Genomic DNA, 19,817 nt, shown 5'->3' on the forward strand with positions numbered 1-19,817 from the left:
CAGAATAGAGAATTAGACCCATGTGTTTGCACCAACTGATTTTTGACAGAGGGAGTTAAAAACATATATTGGAGAAAGGACAGTCTTGTCAATAAAAGAGCAAATTATCTTCTTGGAGAGAAAGGAAGGGAATTGGAATCTATATTCAAAAGACAGAAACTATCTTGTACTGTATACAAAAGTTAACTCAAAATGGATCAAAGACAGGAATGTGAGACCCATAGCTGTGAAATAATGCAAGAAAACATTGGGGAAATGCTTTAAGACATTGGCCTGGGCAAAGATTTATTGGGTACGACCACAAAAGCACAGCCAATGAAAGCAAAAATTGACAAACGGGGTTACCTTAAACTGAAAAGTTTCTATACAGTAAAAGAAACTGCCAGAGAAAAGAGACTGCCTACAGAATGGGAGAAAGTATTTTCAGACGATTTGTCTAACAGGAGATTCATGTCAGAATGTATAAGGAATTTAGCAAAAGGAAGTCAACAGCAGAACCTCAAGTAATCCCATTAAAAAATGGGTAACTGACCTAAATAGACATTTCTCAAAAGAGGATCTACAAATGGCCAGAAATATATGAAAGATGTTCAGTCTCACTAATTATCAGAGAAACGCAAATCAAAACCACAATGAGGAATCTTGCCTCCATTTTGGTTATTGTGAAAAAACAAAACAAAATAACCAATGCTGGCGATGGGTGGAATGGGGAACTCTTCCCTGTTGAGGAGGAAGGGAAGGTAAACTAGCACAACCATGATGGCAAGCACTATGAAGATTCCTACCATATGGATCAGGAATCCCAGTCCTGGATATATATCCAAAGGAATTGGAATCAGTATGTCCAAAAGACATCTGCACTCACGTGTTAAATTGCAACTGTATTCACAGTAGTCAAGATGTGCAGTCAGTGTAGGTGTCCGCTGACAGGTGAATGGGTTAAGAAAATACGGTGTGTATACACAGCAGAATATCATTCAGCCACAAAGAAGAGTGAATTCCTCTCATCCGCAGCAATGTGGATAGAGAACTGGAGGACATTGCATTATGTAAAATAACTCAGGAAGAAAAAGCCAAAGATCACATTCCCACATACATATATGTTAACAAGCAGATCCCAAAGAAGGAGAACGTAGAGACCAGGAAGGGTGTGGGGAAGGATCACTAACATCTGATCACTAACATAATATTCATGAATTGAAATGTTACTTTGTATCCCCTAAACATGTACAATTATTACGTGTTCATTAAAAACAAAAATATATTTTAAAAGATTATCATACAATAGAACACTTGAACCTGTGCTTTGGAAGAATTAGCCGATTGCAGTGCTGGTCTCTTCCCTCCCTTCATTCTTGAATCCTTAAGGAGCACCTTGTTCACGGGGCTTTATTGCTGTCCTTCTTTTCAGTACTTCAGTTTGTGCCTCCGAGTGTGGATACCGGCTTCTGCAACTTCACCCAGCGCCTGGAGAAAGGCCTAATGACAGCTCTGTTTGAAGTGAGAAAACACCAGCAGGGCACATACAACCTCACCGTGCAGGTGAGGATGCCACCGAATGCAGCACAGAACGCTTTGTCCTTTAAAAGAGAAATGGTTCCACTGTGCTTCTTTCTCATTGTGTTTCATCCTTATTCCCTCCACTGGAGGAAATCCAGTTCATCTGGGCCCGGTTGATGTCCTTCTGTGGTGTGGTGTGTCCACCCAGCGCGAGTGGGCTGAGCCTCTGTGGAGATTGTAGAGCAGCGGGTATCCCGGGAGCTCAGGGGCGGAGGAGCCCATGGGAGGAGGACCATGTGCAGGAGATTCAAGACATCAGGAAGAAAATGGTACTCAGTAGGGGAATGAGCCAACATACTGGGGTTTTCATACAGCTTGAGTATGAAAATGCATATTCAAAATGCATGGGGCAGGAAGTGTTTCAAATCTGGGAATTTTTAGATTTTGGGAATATTTATATAGACTTCATTGCTTGAGCTTCCATAGTGTGAAAATCTGAAGTTCTCTAAAGTCTGAAACCTTTGAACAACACACTGGTACTCAAAGAATTACAGCAAAGGTGCTTTGGATTTTCAGAGAAGGGATGCTGTGTTCTGGAATAAAGGGAGGCAGAGGAGAGGATTCTGACCCAAGAATTGCCTTTGTATGTCTTGGATGGAAACTTGATATTTTTATATCTTTGATTTTTGATCCCTCTACATTCTTTGCTTTGTCCTTTGCGATGCGTGGGAACTAGACTTTGGCACTTCTTTTTTGTTGGTGGTTTTTTTTTTTGGTTTTTGGTTTTTCTCCGGTACGGGGAACCGAACTCACGACCTTGCGCTTGCCAGGCAGGCGCTTTGCCGCTGAGCTAAATCCCCAGCCCCGACTTTGGCACTTCTGAATTTGCCTTCCATCTTTCCTTTTTGGGGGGCTACTGGCAATCAAACACAGGAACTTGCACTTGCTAGGTGTCTTTCTTATTTTTGTCCTTATATTTTCCATATCTTTTTGTTGTCTGTTTTACTGATTTTCTACACCCTACCCTGCAGGTCTTCAGCTGTGGCTGTTATGAAGTTGACTCCTTCTGTTGAGTTTTCTTCAGTAATCGTTTTATTTCCTTTTTCTCTGCAGCCTTTCCTGTGATGGTGCAGGGCTGCCTCCAGCATCTCGGAGAGCAGTAACTAGGACTTTAAACAATCTGCTTCCATTTCTGACCTTAGCTGTGTTTTCTCTGTAGTCCTCTGTCCCTGCATTGATCTCGGTGCTTTGCTTTGTGCTGCTAGTTACCTGTAAATGGGTGAAGATCACTGATTGGCTGCTCGTTAGAGATGCAGAATCAGTATGTTAATTTTGGCCAGTGGTCCAGCTTTCCCCTTCAGCCATGGGGCCCATTTCTGCGTCAGCCTTGTCCCCTGATGGGAGACTTCATGGGTGCTCTGGCAGGGTGTGTGGGCACAGGCTTTCTTCTCGCTGCAGAGTGTGCAGGGCCAGGCCAAGGAGGTGTGCAGGGCATGGGCGCTACTGAGGGTTCAGGGCAGAGCCTCCTTTCTTTCCTTTCCCTCTTTGTCTCTTGTGTACCCATGTGCACACTGGAGTTTACCTGTCTCTGCCTCCTTCTTCCTTGGGATCTGGACCCGTGGGAGCCGTTCAGGGGCTCTTCAGGGAGAAGATGTGTGCAGCTGCTAGGCCTGTGCCAGCCTGGGTGTGCAGTGGGGGGTGAAGAGGAGGAGACTGACTCAGACCTTGGGCCTGCCGAGTTTGAATTAATTCTGCTAATTAGGGCTGGGCTCTGGAGCCCGTGCCGCCGACCTGAGTTTCCTCTGCTCTCTGCCCGGACCTCTCCCGGCCCCTGTGTGTGTGGGGCTCCCGGCTGTGCTGTGGTCTAAGCTTGTGTGTGTTTTGGTCTTGCTTCCCTCTGTTCTGGTTTATTTCATTATGATCCTGCCCTTTCTCCATCTTCCAGAAACTTGACAGCGTTTTTGGATTTCTTCTGAAATTCCCAGCACTATTGTGGATTTTACCCCTTTGTTCAGTTTACTGTTATTTCAGGAGATCTGAGGTGGAAGCAGAGGGAGAATATGTATAAATACATGTGTATGGTTCATCACTTAAAACATAAAAAGCATTTTCAATAAGTCGAGTGTCGAAAGTCTTGTGAAAGGGAACCAGGTTACACAGCCAGTTTCTCTTTCTTGAGGAAAACTTAACCACCTTTTTTAAAAAAAAGGGGATCAGCGAACTTGGGAAAGAGAATTCCTCAGGCTGTCAGCTCAGTGCTTTGTTTCTGAAGTTTCTTTTTTTTTGGTTTTTGGGTTTTTTTTCCAGGTACCAGAAATTGAACTCATGATCTTGTGCTTGCCACGCAGGCGCTGTGACGCTGAGCTAAATCCCCAGCCCCGCCAAAGTTTCTTCTGACTTCCTTCTTTCAGGTCTTGAATGTCACCGTGGGCTCAAGGGTGGCCCCCCGCCGGGGCCCGGTCAACATCGTCTTCGCTGTTAAAAGCGCACAGGGGTTTGTGAACGGCTCGGAGGTGAGCGAGCTGCTCCGGAACCTGAGCGTGGTGGAGTTCAGCTTCTACCTGGGGTACCCGGTGCTACAGATTGCAGAACGTGAGTTCCACACCCCTGGGGGGGCAGGTGGCTTGGGTATCACAGTCAGTGGACTTCTTTTTTGAAAATATTTTTTTAATTTTTAAAAACACTTGAATGTCTTAGAGCACTTTTGGGGTCAAAGCAAAAATGTTACGAAGGCATGGAGATTTCCCCTGCACCCCGCCCCGAAGCGGCCGCTCCCGTCTCCAGTTCCCCGAGAGTGGCCGTCTGTTACAGCCTGTGAAGCTGCGCACTGTCATCAAAGCCCATAGTTGATGTTGGGCTCACTCTTGGTGGTGTATCCACCGTGGAAGCATCCTACAGGGTGGTCTCACAAAGATCTTTCTTATAGAGGAAGTGTTTGATTTAAGTCCAGAGTATGGTCAGACGGAATTGGAACTTCCCAGATTCCAACCAGGGTGGGCCTTCGGAGCCCTGCTCAGGCACTGTGCCTCCCTGACTTTTGCTTTTGAGAGTAAAAAGGTGCTATTAAAAAGTACTCCAAGCCTAAGCATAGTGGGGCATTCCTGTCACCCCAGCTACTGGGGAGGCTGAAGCAGGAGGATCTTGAGTTCAGAGCTAGCCTGGACAACTTAGCAAGACTTTGTCTCAAAAAGGGAAAAAAAAAAAAGAAAAGAAAAGGCTGACCATATAGCTCAGTAGTGGAGTGTTTGCATGGCACATCTGAGGTTCTGGGTTCAATCTCCAGTACCACAAAAAACAGATGAACAGGGTAAAAAATAGCAAATGAACAAATCCAAAGCTCCAAACAAAAAGAAGTACTTCAGTTTTGGAAGAGGCTAAGGTATAGGGCAGAGGACAGATCAGGGATAATGGTAGGTACAGAAGGGACTGCAAAGGGGGGCCAGCAAGGGGTGGCTTTTGGGGTGACAGGACTCCCTGTGTCCTCCCTGAAGTGGTGGGTGTGTGACTGCCTGCATTTCTCAAAACAGGGAAAACCGGATGCCAGAGGGGGGAATTTTACTGCGTATAAACTTAAAAATAAAAAATAACAATGGAAATGAAACCTTTCATCCTGGTGGAAGTGGTTAGATTCACAGGGCTGCTGGAGGGGTTACAGGGGGAGGGGGAAATGGTCTCTTCAAAAATAATAGATTCCAGAGTTGAAATTGAGGGGAAAAAAATTCTTTTCAGAATGGAGATGTAATGTTTTTCAGGGCATTGTTAATAAAAATTTAAAAACCTGTAACATATAAGAGCAGACAGGGAGGAAGCTATTATTTACATACGTCTCAGTGTAGTTCGGCTAAAATCAACGTGTGCTGGGCAGCAGGGGTGCGCTGTGAGTGTCAGCGGGCAAGCCAGGACATGTTGTCACTTTATCCCCAGTCATTGTGGGGAAGGCCTGGGGCTCTGAGGGGACAGGGTGTGGACATGTTGCCCTAGAACAGGGACATGCATGGACCTGAGTGTGACCCCTCTGGGAAGCGGTATCCGTGGTTCCCTTTTATCCTTCTCCCCCAGACACCATGCACGCAGAAACCGCTCCCTTCCCCAAGTCCTCACACGGGTCGACCTTCTGTCCCTGCACAAGGAGAGCAAAACGTAGTGGGGAGCACAGTTTGCTGTGACTTACGGTGCGTCCCCTGGAACACCTGCCTTTGTGACCGGTGCTGATGTTTTTCTTGCCAATTTCCCCCCTCCCTGACTTTCCTTTGTGCAGCCTTCCAGTACCCACAGCTCAACTTATCTCAGTTACTGAAGTCCTCCTGGGTCAGAACAGGTACGTTTCACTTAAGTAATGTTTTAAGACCGTTAAGAATAAGAAGTCTGTTTGGGTCTTTGGAGAAGGACCCGCCTTTCCTGTTGACTAAAATCAGGGCAAAATGTACTTTACATTCTTGGCAAAAAATGAACGAGAAAAGGATTCAAATGGGCTGTGGGAGTGTGTCCCATGGAGTTATGGCACAAAAAGAATTAGTCTTCTGTGAAACTCATACATCAAGTGCGGGGCAGAGTCTCTCTGGGAGGGACAGCTCTTGACCCAGAACAGGGTGAGGTTCAGAAGCAAAGATCTTTTTCCCCTAAAACTTGTTGGTGTGGCTTTCTAAGGGTGATGAAGGTAGCTTGGCAAGCCATCTTGGGGCCTGGGCAGATGCCCTGAGCAAGTGTGCTGCAGAGAAGGACCGTCTGATCCGGTTCCTGGAAGCCCAATGAGCTGCACCGTGCCTGGTCATGCGGGGGAGAGATCACCACTTGTGGGACCCCCAAAGCTTACAAATTCCTACTTTACATATTACCTCCCATGCCAGGGCCCACCCCTTTGCATGCTGCCTGGGTCCCATCTGCCAGATAATTGTCATAGTGATTAAGAGACTTGCCCGTGGTCTTGTCACAAGAGGACTGCAAGTAGTTGTGGCTGAAGGGCGTTTGCTGTTTCCCCCTTGCCTGAGTGGATAAGTGGATCATCTCTCTAGATGATCTCATCTAAGGCAGATAGCAGAAGATAGGCAGACACCCTTTCCTCAAATTAGTTTGCAAGTCTGTTTTAAGGCAAGATAGGGACTGCGGCTGCTTCCAGAAGTTCTGAGATTAGTGCAGGCACAAGTGTTTGATCCGGTGTGAACACTGCCTCAGAGCGCCTGCAGGGCTGAATTCCTGCGGCTTCTGGACACCTCTGTGTGCAACACTCACCGGGGAGCTGCAGCTGAGAGGACGGGGCTTCCTGGACCCTCCTCACCCTGTCTGTGGCGTTTCTGTCCATGTTAACGTTTCCTCTAAAGGCATTAGTTTTACACACGCGCACACACACACGCACACACACACATATGCACACTCACACACCTCCCTTCTCCTCTGCACCGCTGACTTGCTTTGGGTGCCGTGTGTTCCCTGTTGACCGCAGTCCTCCTGGGCGTCGTGGAGAAGCAGCTGCAGAGTGAGGTGTTCCAGGCGGAGATGGAGCGCAAGCTGGCGCAGCTGCTCAGCGAGGTGCCCGCCCGGAGGCGCGTGTGGAGGAGGGCCACGGTGGCCGCCGGCAACAGCGTGGTGCAGGTACTCTCGGGGGAGGGGCGGAAGAGACCGAAAACCTGCTGTTTTACCCTGCAAGGGGGAAATACCAGCGGAAGGTTTGATCTGGACAGGAAGCAACTGATATGGCAGCAGTGTGGGAGTCAACTGGAGTCCAGGAAAATATTAACCGGACCCGTACGAAGTGGTTGGTTTAACCTTAGACCCTTAGAACACAGTGGAAGACCTGTTTACAGGTTCCCATATGATCACATGACCTTTACCAGAGAGTAGTTTTTTAATTACCAAACAATATAGCCAAATGCGAAGTCTGAAGTATCACTGATGACATTGTAGAGGTGAATCATCTGGAAAAGACCAAGAAATGAAAAGAGGGTTTCTTTCTCTCTCTTTCTTTCTTTCTTTCTTTCTTTCTTTCTTTCTTTCTTTCTTTCTTTCTTTCTTTCTTTCTTTCTCTTTCTTTCTTTTCTTTCTTTCTTACTCTTTTTCTTTCTTCTTTCTCTTTTTCTTTCTTCTTTCTTCTTCTTTCTTTTCTGTTTCTTTTATTTGGTTTTTTGAGACAGGATCTTGCTGTATAGTTCAGGCTGGCCTTGAACTCTCTGCGATCCTCTTGCTTCAGACTCCTGGATGTTGGGGTTACATGCCCTGCCAGGGGTGATGCTTTCTGCCCTTTGTCCTAGCATTTCACCCCCTCCACCCCTGCCAACCCAGTTGCCTCCTGTTTCGCAGATCTTCACTGTGGTAAATTCGAGGCAGGTTGCAAAAGACAGAGTTGTTTGAATTGAAAAGTGACCCATTTTACAATGTACACTCCCAGGAGGCCAGAGGTTAGGGCTGTGACTTATTCCCATCTTCTCATGAATGTTCTAGATTTTTTTTTTCTCTACCAACCGCAGACTTGGAGGGCCAGGAAAATGAATGCCGTGTTTAGAGCTGTGACATCCCAGTGCCAGGACACAGGGTGAAGCTCAGAGGTGCTGGGTGGGGCTGGCAGAAGGTGTGGGAGGTGGGAGGTGTAGAGCACTGGAGAGAAAATGCCAAAGTGACACTGGGGAGGACCGGGGTGGCAGCTTTGTCTAGAATTGACATCCTCATCCACCAACATCTTCACTGAACTTTTCCCTCTTACTGTGACACTCTGCTCCCCCTAAAGTCATTCCTTTGCCAGATACAGACTCTAGAGAAATGTGCAGACTTAATAATCATTGATAGGAATCATTCAGCAAACAGGCGCAAAACAAAGAATACAAAATAAAATGAATTATGAAAGCTTTGCCTTATTCAATCGCCCTTGGCTTTATAGAGCTCAGAGTCTGAGAGTGGTTAATTTATACACATAAAGAAACTGTAGGAAGGCTGGGCATGGTGATGCATACCTGTAATCCCAGCACTCAGGAGGCTGAGGCAGGAGGATCATTGCAAGTTCGAGGCCAGCCTAGGCTACAAAGTGAGCTCAACTCCAGCCTGAACTGCGTAGCAAGACCCTGTTGCAAAAAGACAGGAAAAAAGAAAAAAAAAAAAAAAAAAAAAAAAGAAAGAAACTGTAGGGCACTATTAAACTGTGTACTGAGAGACCAAGGTGAGGTGTGAACTTAAGACAGAAATACAGCCCAGGTAGGCAAGTTGCTCTCAAATCACATTCTGCTCTTCTTTCTTCTCAGTGACCGAACATGAAGGTGTAGACAAGGAATCATATAGAGTAGTACAGGGCCCCCTATCACGTCAGTGTGAAAGTGTCACCAACCTAAGTGTTCAGCGGTTGGGGAATGGATAAATAGTAACCCTTCACATGTTGGAATATGATGCAGTCTTTTTAAAAAAAATTAGTGAGTGATATATGAGAAAATGATGAAATGAAGAGAAGCCACAAAAGGATACATGCAGTATCATCCAAAAGTTAGTACAGAGTTCCTGGGGAAAAGGATGCCAACATGCTTATAGTGCTTTTATTAGTTGAATTTCAGGGCATTCGCATTTTCTTCTTTATACTTTTTTTTGCATATGTTTTTCAAAGTTTCTCCACATGGGCCATATAATGTCAATAGTGAGCATGTGATTTTGGTCAGAAACTGATTTTGTTTTTTGCTTGCTTGTTTTGTGGTGCTGGGGATCAGGTCTCCGGCCTGCGAGGCAAGGGCTGTACCACTGAGCTACATGTCCAGCCCCAGAACCTGGTTTCAAGATGAAATTGAAAATGGCACAAAGTGGTGACCCTGGGATGTCATGGTTCCAGATGTGAGTCTGAATTGCAGTCACGCAGAAAGGTGCTGGAATTAGACTTTCTGATGTTACTCTGAGACTGGACGAGCTTGTAGAGTCTTTCATCAAGGTGGCTATGATTTCTACAAGAAGAAACTGTACTTTCTAAATTTATGAGAACCTTTTAATAGAATGGTGGAGGGATGGGTAGATAGGGTCCACTAAATCTCCAAGAGCCCTCTGACAGTGCTTCATTCTAAAGCCAAGAACACATGGCTGTAGCACGTAGTGGGGCAGGGGTAGGTGGCTGGGGAGTAGCTGTGGTTGGGAAACTGGCCTCAAAACACCAAGCAAAGGACAGGACGGAGGATGAACAGCGCACATTCTTGAGGGGTTGGAGTTCGTACCTGCATCATGAAGGGTCTTTGGATGAGATCTTGAAGGAGTTCACGGTGCAATCAGGAAATTGCCAGAAGTTTTCCCATGGCCAAGGTTGGGCTCAGCTGCTATTCCCAGAGTGCAGGGCAGTGTCACAAAAATATGTATGGGTAGAGAAGTAGCAGCTGCGTTTTTCCAACAGCAAATGTACAGATCAAAAATTCAAGTTGCATGTGTCAGATGAAGCATGTGTTGGCCCTTTTCTCAGACCCTGAGCTGTGTGTTTTGCTGGAGTCTAGAGAGGCAAAAAAAAAAGATTACGTGCTTTTAAGAGAAATGGCAACAAAATAAAAATGATGTTTTCATGCAGTACTTAGTATGCCAAGCGTACTGCATTCTAAGTATGATGCGAGAGGATTGTCCTATAACACACACACACACACACACACACAGAAATTTGGGGGGAAATCAGAGCTCTAGCTGGCCCACAGCACAAGAGCACAAACTTTGGGAGTTTATTGTGTCTGGAGACATTGTGATTGTCACCTTGGGTGGTGTAGGGAGGGGTGGGTGCTACTGGCCTGTGGTGGGTGGAGAACAGGGATCCTGCTGATATCCTACCATGCTCCTTCCTGCAAGATCTGTCTACCCAGAGTAGCTGTGCCTCTGAGGTTTTGGGAGGAAGCAGTGCTTATTAGTTCAAGAATGGATTAGGAATAACCATTTGTAGGTGGAAGGATAGCGTCTTGTGACACGGTAGCCTGTTGGGGCTTCTTGGTGACAATTCCAGGCTGCCTGGATATGTTCTGTGTGTCCCGCTGGCCCCATGGTCTTGGAGAAGTTGCTGGGTGGGACAAAGCACGTTTATATTCTGCACAGGGGCACTGTCATGTATGATCTCTTTTCCTGCCGAGGAGAGCCCGTGTGATCCAGGGTGCTGGCGTAAGGAGCTTATGAGGGCTGGAATCGTTCCTGGCAACACAGTCCGGATTCCGTGACCCGAGAAAGGGTATATGGAAACATGAGCTCCTTCCACGCTAACTGCTAACGGCTGCTGTGGTCTCTCAGGTAGTGAATGTGTCCCGGCTGGACGGGGAGGACAACCCTGTGCAGCTCATCTACTTTGTGGAGGATCAGGATGGAGAGAGACTCAGCGCTGTCACGTCCTCCGACCTGATTAACAAGATTGACCTCCAGAGAGCAGCCATCATCTTGGGCTACCGGATTCAAGGCGCTCTTGCCCAGCGTAAGTTTGGAAGTGTATTGTCGGCACTGTTCTGACAGTGAGCTCTGAATGTATAGTATTCCAATGCGGGTACAGTAAATTTGTGTCTACAACCCTTATGAACAGGCACTATACAAAGTTTTTTTTTTTTTTTAGTTCTGGGGATCAAACTCAGGTGCTTTGCCATTGAATTACATCCTTATCCCTTGTTTTATTTTATTTTATTCTATTTTTTTGTTTTGAGACAGTTATGCTAAGTTGCTCAGGCAAGACTTGAACTTGCAATCCTCCTGGCTCGGCCTCCCTCATTGCTGGAATTACAGGTGTGAGACTGACCTAGGGTGCCTGTTGTTGAAGTTCTTTTGCTGAGACTTTCTTTATCACACAGTTCACTTGCTTATTGTGGTGGCCACTCAGCATTCTGTATCCACAGTGTTGTAGTGAGTTACAGTATCCGATATCAACTTTTTTTTTGAGGCCGAATCTCACTATGTGGTCCCGGCTGGCCTTGAACTCACTATGTAGCCCAGGCTGGCCTCAGATTAATGGTAATCCTCCTGCCTCAGCTTCCTGAGTGCTGGGATCAATTTTAACATCCCTTCTCCAATGCCCGTGCTATTTCTCTTTTAAAAACTTTGTCTTAGGTAAAATAAGGTGCTTGTTTTGCTTTTATTCCAAAATCCTCTGTGTCATATTCAGGTCGATGGTGGGGACAGTGAGTCATACAGGAAGCTGGGAGGTGCACTCTGGGTTTATTGGCTTCCTTCGGGGTCTGCAAACACAAAGAAATCCTTGATCCTCACCCTTTCCAGTCCTGCCTCTCTCCCACCCTGTCCTCACACTGCTCCACAGTCCAGAAAGAGGTATTTTGCTGCTTTTTTATTATTGTTGGAAGGGACCTGGCTTCTGCCCGCCGGGTGGTGACTGCTCCCAGGGCCTCTTTTCCACCTTTTCAAATTTTGGATGCACGTTCCAAACGAAGGAAAAGGGGAGGCACGAGGAGCACATTTCTCCAGCGAGACCTTTCTGAACCTGCCTGCTGTTGTACCATGGATACTTCTCCTCCCTGGCCCTTGTGAGAGCACAGCGAAACTTGCTTTCGACCAGAAAGGGCTCAGGCAATGTCTCAGCATCTGAGAATCCTGAAAAAGTGTACTGAGACTGTGCAGGAGACAGAGCAGTTTTGAAAAAATGACAGCTTCCAACTTATCCTCGGTAGCACGGGGAAGCGGGGAGGTGTTCTTTCCCCATTTGGTGGGAGAGGAAGGGAGAGCGTGGACGAGAAGCATTTATTTGTGATTCAGTGGCACAGGAGTATTCTTTTCCAAAGTGGCGAGTGCGAAGCCGCAGTGCAAGCACTGCCTGCCGTTGTGTTGTGTGTGGCGGTCCTGATCGTCAGAGGCCTCCCTCCGCTCCACACCTTGAACAAGGCTGGCTTCAGCCAGATAAGGGCGCCCTGTGAGCCTCCTCCCATCTGGTCTTGTCCCTCTCCTTTCTCATTTTGCATTGGAAACCACACGGGCAACAACTCCGGGACTTCAGGGCCGGCGGTAGAAGGAAGCCTCAGCCAGCGCCAGGTGGCTTCGGGGATGCTGGTGTCAGGACCTAGCTTTCCCCCATCTCTGCCTCTCTAATGCTTTATTAGGTTAGAACTAAGCGTACTATCTCTCCACTCCCTGGTTAATGCTGTCATTGCCTTAATGTTGTCAGTTGTTTTGTGCAGGATGAGCTACAAATATAAATTAAATCCAGGCTAAATTTTAAAATACCAGTTTTTCACACTTAGTCACTTTCTCCCATGTCTCCTGTAGCCTCTGCTGTACCTTCTGCCTGTCTTGTAGTCTGTGTGGTGGAGAATGCTTCGCTCTCGCTGTGGTTCTCTCAGCATGTACCTGCCCCAAGAATCTTTCCAGTTACTGTGTCTTCAAGCAGAGACGCTTGGCCCCCAAGGCAGGGATTAGCCATGGCAGGATGTGAAGGAGCATAAGACTGTCCCTGCCCAGATGGCTAAGATGTACGCAAACAGAGCAGACTTGGCATCAGCAGATTAATGTGCAGAGTGGTGCAGTGTATCAAGCTGTTAAATTTATGTAATAAGAATTTTAAAAGAACAATAAGGCACCATCTACAAAACAAAGACAAGAAGAACAAAAGACTAGATACAGAAGATATTGGTATTGTTAGGAAGCAGCCATAAGGGATAAGAAGTTTGGGTGGAAGGAGGGGTTTTGGGATTACATAACTGGGTCTGAAGGAGAGAAGCACTGAGGCTTATGGGAAGCGCTGAGGCTTATGGGAAGCGCTGAGGCTTATGGGAAGCACTGAGGATTATGGGAAGCTGAGTCTGGGGGAGGAGGAACTCAGGACACAGAAGACACAGGGCCCCAACCTGGGAGCAGGGGTGGGCAAGGAGCCAGTGAAGTAAATTTGGGGCAGGATTGTCTAGGATGTGAAAGATGAAGGGGCTGAGTAGGGGTGGGTGGGGAGTGGCAGATTCCAAAGGAGTAAGATTTACTTGCATCTAGTTAAAAAGTCGACATTGGTGCCTTAAAGCAGTTTCCATTAAAGTGCGTGTTTCAAGGGTTCAGAGAAGGCTGCAGAAGAGGAACTGAAGGTAGTGCCCACGAACCGAGGGTTAGGACTTCAGCTCCAACCTCAACGTTCCCTTGAGAAAAATTTCAGGATCACCTTGATTATATATAAAAAATTGTTGTAAAATATATGTAGCATGAAACAGACCATTTTTACCACTCGTAACTGTGTAATTCAGTGGCATTAATAGCCTCCCCAGTGTGATTGCCTTTGTGCTCACTCTGTATCACATTGGTTGTTCCTTTTGGTGTACAATGCTAACAGTACCCAGCATTAGAACATTATTTAGTGATTTGTTTCCCCAGTGATTCCCTCTTCCCTCACTAGAATCTGTGCTCCTTTTGTTTTATTTTGTTTGTGACAGAGTCTCTCTATATAGTTCAGGCTGGCCTTGAACTCACTGTGTAACCCAGACTGGCCTCAAACTCATAGTGATCCTCCTGCCTCAGCCTCCTGAGTGCTGGGATGACGGGCATGCGTCACCCTGCCTGGCCAGACATGTGCTCCTTGAGGGGCTTGTCTACTTGTACATCCTTGTCTCCTGCCTTTAGCACTGTGTCTCGCCTGTAATAAATGTTTTTGGCTAAGTAGGGAGACTGAGTGGAGGAGTTGAGGATAGGTGAGGATGTCCTTCCCCGAGCCTCCTGGTTGTGGCTCAGGCACCCTGAGACCTGGGAGACTGTGGATCCCTGCTGTGCTTCATACAGTGATCACCACTTTCCTCTGGAGGTGGAGCTGCTTTTTCCTTCATCTGTGAAGAGAACTGCTTTTGAACAATGTTGTGCAGGATCATTTTGGTAGAGAAATGTCCTGCAGTAAGAATTTCAGAGTGAACTAGTAGGATAAAGGAGAAGTCAGGAGACCCAGGATCCCCTGAGCTTTGCCATTAAATGAGCCGGACCCTTTAGACACATCTTACACGTCATCAAGGCCCCCAGGGTGTTCCACACGTGACCTTCGGTGTTGCATGTGTTTGCTACGTCACATCCCCTGTCATCCTGTCATCTTGTCTTGAGTGAAAATGACAGTTACTCCTCAGCTTTCTCATGGAAGCAGGCCCATCCAGACCAGGGTATGCGTTAAAAGGCATCACTGACACCCTCTCCGTCCTCCTCTGCAGCTGTGGACAGGGTGAAGAGGCCCTCACCGGAGTCCCAGAGCAACAACCTGTGGATCATTGTTGGCGTGGTCATCCCAGTGCTGGTGGTGACGGTGATCATCGTCATCTTGTACTGGAAGCTGTGCCGCACGGACAAGCTGGACTTTCAGCCTGACACCGTGGCCAGCATTCAGCAGCGGCAGAAGGTAAGGCCGGCCTCGCGGTGCTCACAGGAGCAGCCTTGAGGGACAGAGGCGATCTAGGTCCTTGATACTAAAGTCAGGGCAAAGCTTGGTCAGGAAGCCTTCTGGATCGCAGGCTGCTGCCTGCCACCCAAACCCCGTCCTTTCGTAGTGGTGAGTGCGTATATTCCAAGGACACAAAGCTGGGCAAAAGCTTAGGTGTGCCGTGAGCTCTAGATCCACCATGATTTTATTTTTGAGCAGCTCCGTTGAAGGTTATGTCCTTCCCGTGTGTGAATTCTGATCTGTTTCACTCCTGGATATTTACTGAGAACAGGGCCCTAGAGAAGGATCCTCAGATCGGTGTGTTTAACTCTTCCATACAGAATTCCCATGGATGACTGCTTTTCCATCCACCACATTGGAAACCACCAGTCCACTTTATCAAGACTGTTACTAACAATTGGTATATGGGCCTTAAACATTTTAGCTTCAGATACATGAGTGGACGTTTATTTGCCAGTCTTTCAACGAATCCCGATTCATTTGTTCCGTTTTGAGTGTTGCTTTACTGAGTGGAGCTCTGTGTGATTTTTCTCCTATCAAAAAGTACCCACCATGTATCAGCTGCAGTTTCCAGTCTGGGCTTCTTTAGGGACTAGCAAAACAATCTGAGTGCAAGACTCTCTTGATTTTTTTTTTTTTTTTTTTTTTTTTTTGGATTTTGAGTGCCTCCTTTCACCCCCTACTCTGCCCAACAGTTTTTAAAAAGTTGATTCGCCTACACCTAATTTGAAAGCAATGCTTTTTTTTTTTTTTAATCAACCTGTTTTTCATGTGTCTTTGCAAAGCATTCAGTTTAGTTTTTTTTTGGTTTTGTTTTTTTTTTTTTTTTTTTTTGGTTTTTTTTCTCCGGTACCGGGAACCGAACTCACGACCTTGCGCTTGCCAGGCAGGCGCTTTTGCCGCTGAGCTAAATCCCCAGCCCCTCAGTTTAGTTTTATGGGAGTAGCAATTCTCTTTTCACTTGTATGTTTCACCTGTTTCTATAATATTTTACTGTCACATCAGGTTTCTGGGCAAAGACATTGACTTTGGGGCAGCATGTTGCTAACCTGGCATGAGCCAAACTCTGCCAGGCTGCTGGAGAACAACTACTAGCTTCAGCTATTTAGCCCAGTGTGCATGCCGGTCAGTGTACTTACCAAGGGGGCAGGAAGTGTAATCAGCCTACTGTGTTAATTAACCTGTACCCACTACAAATCTAGACAGTGAGAGGACTCACTCTACTCTCCAAGTTTAAGAATATGCAAGCAAAAAGCAAAAGAACACGGAAAAAGCATTGCCTTAGAAACCTTTTTTTATTCATACTGATTCTAACTTTATTTTTATTAGCAGAGTTAACTATATATTCTCAAGTGTTTATAGTTTGCTTATTTTTATTTTTAATTTTATGAAAATAATTTAACAAGCAAATAACAAGAATAACAAAGATTATTGCATGGTGTATCATTTTCTTCAAAGTAGTTACTCAAAGGACAAGACATAAGTCAAAAGATTGTTACAAAAAAGAAACACTTTCTTTTAATAACACCAACTATTTCTTCTTAATGAGCGAAGGTAAACTAGTATTCTAAATGAAACCAGCTAGTATCTGGTAACCTTTTAAATTTCTCAGTATGAGGAATTCTTGGTATTACCAACCTTGCCCTGTTGGATGAAAGAAAGTTTTATTTTAAAATTAATTTTGCTTTTGTAAAAGGGATTTCTTACGCAGTCACCCACAGTTACAAAACCTTGATTAAACTGCAAGCACGTGGCCATATTGGAAGCGTTGTATACGTCAACGCTATGTTTACTGCCTGCCTCCATTTATTATTTACGTAGCCTGCTGAGGGTGTTGTGTCATTGTTGTATTAGTGAATGGCCTAAGGAAGTCCTTGACATATGGAATGATTCATAGTGTGAATTTCACTGCAGTAAGATCCACAGTAGGCTGGGAAGCGTTTTTGTCCTGGTGAAAGGATATTGTTACAGGGAGATTTAGCCAGGGCTGACAACACGGTGTATAGGGCTCTTTCGGTGTGTACTCCCTGACACCCCCAGCCTCTCTGGGGCAGCCCATCCATTATCTGCACTGCAGTGAATGACCAGGGTCACTGTCTCTGGCTTGAAAGCAGGACGTTCCCCACACTTGCTCCTTCTCTTGCTTCTGCATCCAAAATGTTTCTGCATGGGGCTGGGGATTTAGCTCAGCGGCACAGTGCCTGCCTGGCAAGCGCAAGGTCATGAGTTCAATTCCCGGTACCGGAAAAAAAAAAAAAAAAAGTTTCTGCACGCCGTGCGTTACTGTGAGTGGAGCGGGCAGAGTTGTGTGCAGAACTTCCGGGCCTCAGAGTTATTCTTTGCCTTCAAGTGCAGCGAGGTTGCACAGAGGGGTCGCCAGCTGGTGACGGCCAAGGTCTTCGGCGCAGAGCTTCCTGGCAAGCCCTCGCCAGGTTACAGAAGCAGAGTCTGGAGGCCTTTTCATGGGGCTCCCATGAAAGTGGCACCGTCGTGGTCTTTCTTTGGTTTCAGAACAAGCTTCTGCTCCCCGGTTCCTGTTCTGAGGTTGCATCGGGAAGGGCCTGCGTTCCTCAGCCCCCTGCTGCCGGGGCTTCGTCCCCGCTTCCGAGCGGTCTGCTTTTTTTCTCCGTCCTGCTTGTCCCACCCTGATGCTGCCTTGTGCTGTTCTCTGACTTAGCCAGTCCCGAGCTGCAAACATCTGGAAGCAATAAATCTGCTGACCTACAGTCCACACCCGCTTCCCCTTGTAATGAGAAGGAGACCTCTTCAGGTTGTTTGGGAGGAGATTGTTTGTGAAATGTGATAAGCAGGAGAGGCCATTATGTCACGTGTTGAGGCAGGGCCATTTATTTCCATAAGAAAGAAAAAAAAAGCCCCACAAAACCGTGCAGCTTTCCTTTATCTGTAGTTCGTAGTAATCGTTTGTTCCTTTCGCCTAAAACCCCCAGCGTGGATGCTTTTTACCGTGAATGGCATCAGTGGGTGTGGCGTCCCCTGTGGAACTTGTTCCTTCTGATGGGTCCGTGCACACCCAGTACACTGGGCCTGGGGCCAGGGCCCCCTCGTGGCTGGGACCCTCGCTTGCTTCTGAGGTTGGCACTGCAGGCAGCCAGAGAGAGCTGGCCTGGTCCATGGACGTCCAGACACCAAACTCTGGGCCAGCATCTCCAGGCCAAGTGACAAACACACAACATGTGACCTCTGCCTGCAGGGCTTTGGCGAGGGGGAAGGACGAGTCCTGCGGAAGCTGACGTCTAGCCTGTGTCTCCCGAGAGCAGGTGTTGCTGGACCGGAGCGGAGAGGTTGAGGGGACGCCTTGGGCCGCAAGGGAAACAGTACCTCAGGAAAGCTGGGGCGCAGCCCACACCAAGGCTGTGGAGGTGGCCGAAGCCCTGGTTCGGGAACTGTTCTGGGGGCGTCAAGCAGCTGTCCAAGGCTGCTCTGCAGGGACAAATTTTTTTGTTTGTTTTTTTGTTAGTACTGGGAACCGAACTCAGGACCTTGCACTTGCCAGGCAGGTGCTTGTGCCACTGAGCTATATCCCCAGCCCACAGGGACAAATTTTATCTGCAGCGCTTAGGTGGAAAAACAGTGCAGACCATGGATCCAAGGGGCCTCTGTGAGTGCCTCTGGCCTCCTGCAGACGTGGTCCAGCACGCAGGACTGCTGTCGGAGTCTGCGGGCTTTGCTGTGACCCTGACGGAGGTGGCAGAGTCACAGCTCGCTCCAGTCAGCCGACTGCTGTGCCTCAGGCTGAAGTGCTGCCCCCTAGTCACCCAGGGTCCCCCACACTGAAGACAGTTGGCTGGCAGAACCTTCCCCTTGTCCTCACCTGAATGGAAACAGCATGGCGGTCATGTGGATTTTTCGCAAATTTCACCCATCAAGTGACAAATGCTGACAGTGGCAGGCTCCACACGATGGCACATTTTCACACACACACTGTTGGGATTTGCGCTGTGGTTTCTATGGTCATCTTGACTGCCCCTTCCCAGGGGGGTCGGCTAACCCGGAGCGCTGGGGACTTTACTGTGCCTCAGTCCACCTGGCTCTTGTTGTATTTATGACCCATGTGTTCCTGAGCTCATCGGGCCTCGCTTGTGACTTGGCTGACCTGTCCTCCCGGCCCTCCCCGACTTGTTGGGCGATGTGTTTTAGCGGGGCACGGACAACGTGGCTTGTCTCCTTCGTGATGTATGAAAGAAAGAAAGAAAGAACAAAAGAACCATCCTTCTTCCGAAATAAGTGGGCCCTAATATGAATATTGAAGACTCTAATTCATCTCAGCTCCTCTTTTATGAAATGCTCATTGAAGCCTGCTCTGCATGTGGAAGCGGGGATATCATGCTCGCCACACTTAACTCTAGATTTAAAAAAAGAAACGGAACACGAGCCATAGTGGTCCAGAAAGTAGAAACGAAAGACAATGAGTGAATTCCACAAAGCAGAGGAGGGTGTTCCGTCTGATTTTCTTCCTTGCGCAGAGCTGGCTTTTGTTTTGTGTGTAAGCGCAGATTAGCTGCCCGGTTTCCATTGTTGTAAAAGCTGTGACTTACGCAGCCCAGGAGATGTGTATTTAAAGATGTCAGTCGGGATTGGCAGTGAACCAACAGGACTTGCCTATTTCATTTATGACATACGACCTTTTCTTGGTTCCTCATAAAACCCAGTAAGTTGGGGCTTTAGCCGACCTTTCTGAAGTTCATTCGGTCATCAAATATTTATTGAGGGTCTACCATGTGTCACATCCTGCTGCTGACTTCCAAAATATTCTATCTAAATGTATATCTAGAGCTGTTTTTAATGCCTGAGGACTCAGCTGTTTAGATGAACTGCTTGAGGTCTCACCAACTAACAGTGGTTGTAATGCTGTCAGTCACCAGTCGCGTCTGGGTAGTACTCTGACAGCTTTGCAGTACTTTCACCCATATCATCCCCTGCGTGAGCCCTGCTGGTTTCTCAGGGAAGGAGTTTAGTGCCTTCACATGAGCCATGGACATGGTCCTGAAGA

General features: G+C 47.1%; 1 protein-coding gene across 1 annotated transcript in view; it reads left to right on the top strand.

Annotated features, from left to right (window-relative positions):
• Positions 1-19,817, top strand: part of Kiaa1549 (KIAA1549 ortholog) — an 84,556-nt gene that overhangs the window by 14,931 nt on the left and 49,808 nt on the right. The window contains exons 5-10 of the mRNA XM_005405541.1: positions 1,412-1,542; positions 3,912-4,092; positions 5,759-5,818; positions 6,941-7,089; positions 10,711-10,888; positions 14,580-14,764. Coding sequence (XP_005405598.1) covers positions 1,412-1,542; positions 3,912-4,092; positions 5,759-5,818; positions 6,941-7,089; positions 10,711-10,888; positions 14,580-14,764 — 884 coding nt within the window. The remainder of the gene's footprint in view (positions 1-1,411; positions 1,543-3,911; positions 4,093-5,758; positions 5,819-6,940; positions 7,090-10,710; positions 10,889-14,579; positions 14,765-19,817) is intronic.

Source organism: Chinchilla lanigera, unplaced genomic scaffold, assembly GCF_000276665.1.
Source record: "Chinchilla lanigera isolate Chin_1 unplaced genomic scaffold, ChiLan1.0 scaffold00093, whole genome shotgun sequence".
Taxonomy (NCBI): domain Eukaryota; kingdom Metazoa; phylum Chordata; class Mammalia; order Rodentia; family Chinchillidae; genus Chinchilla; species Chinchilla lanigera.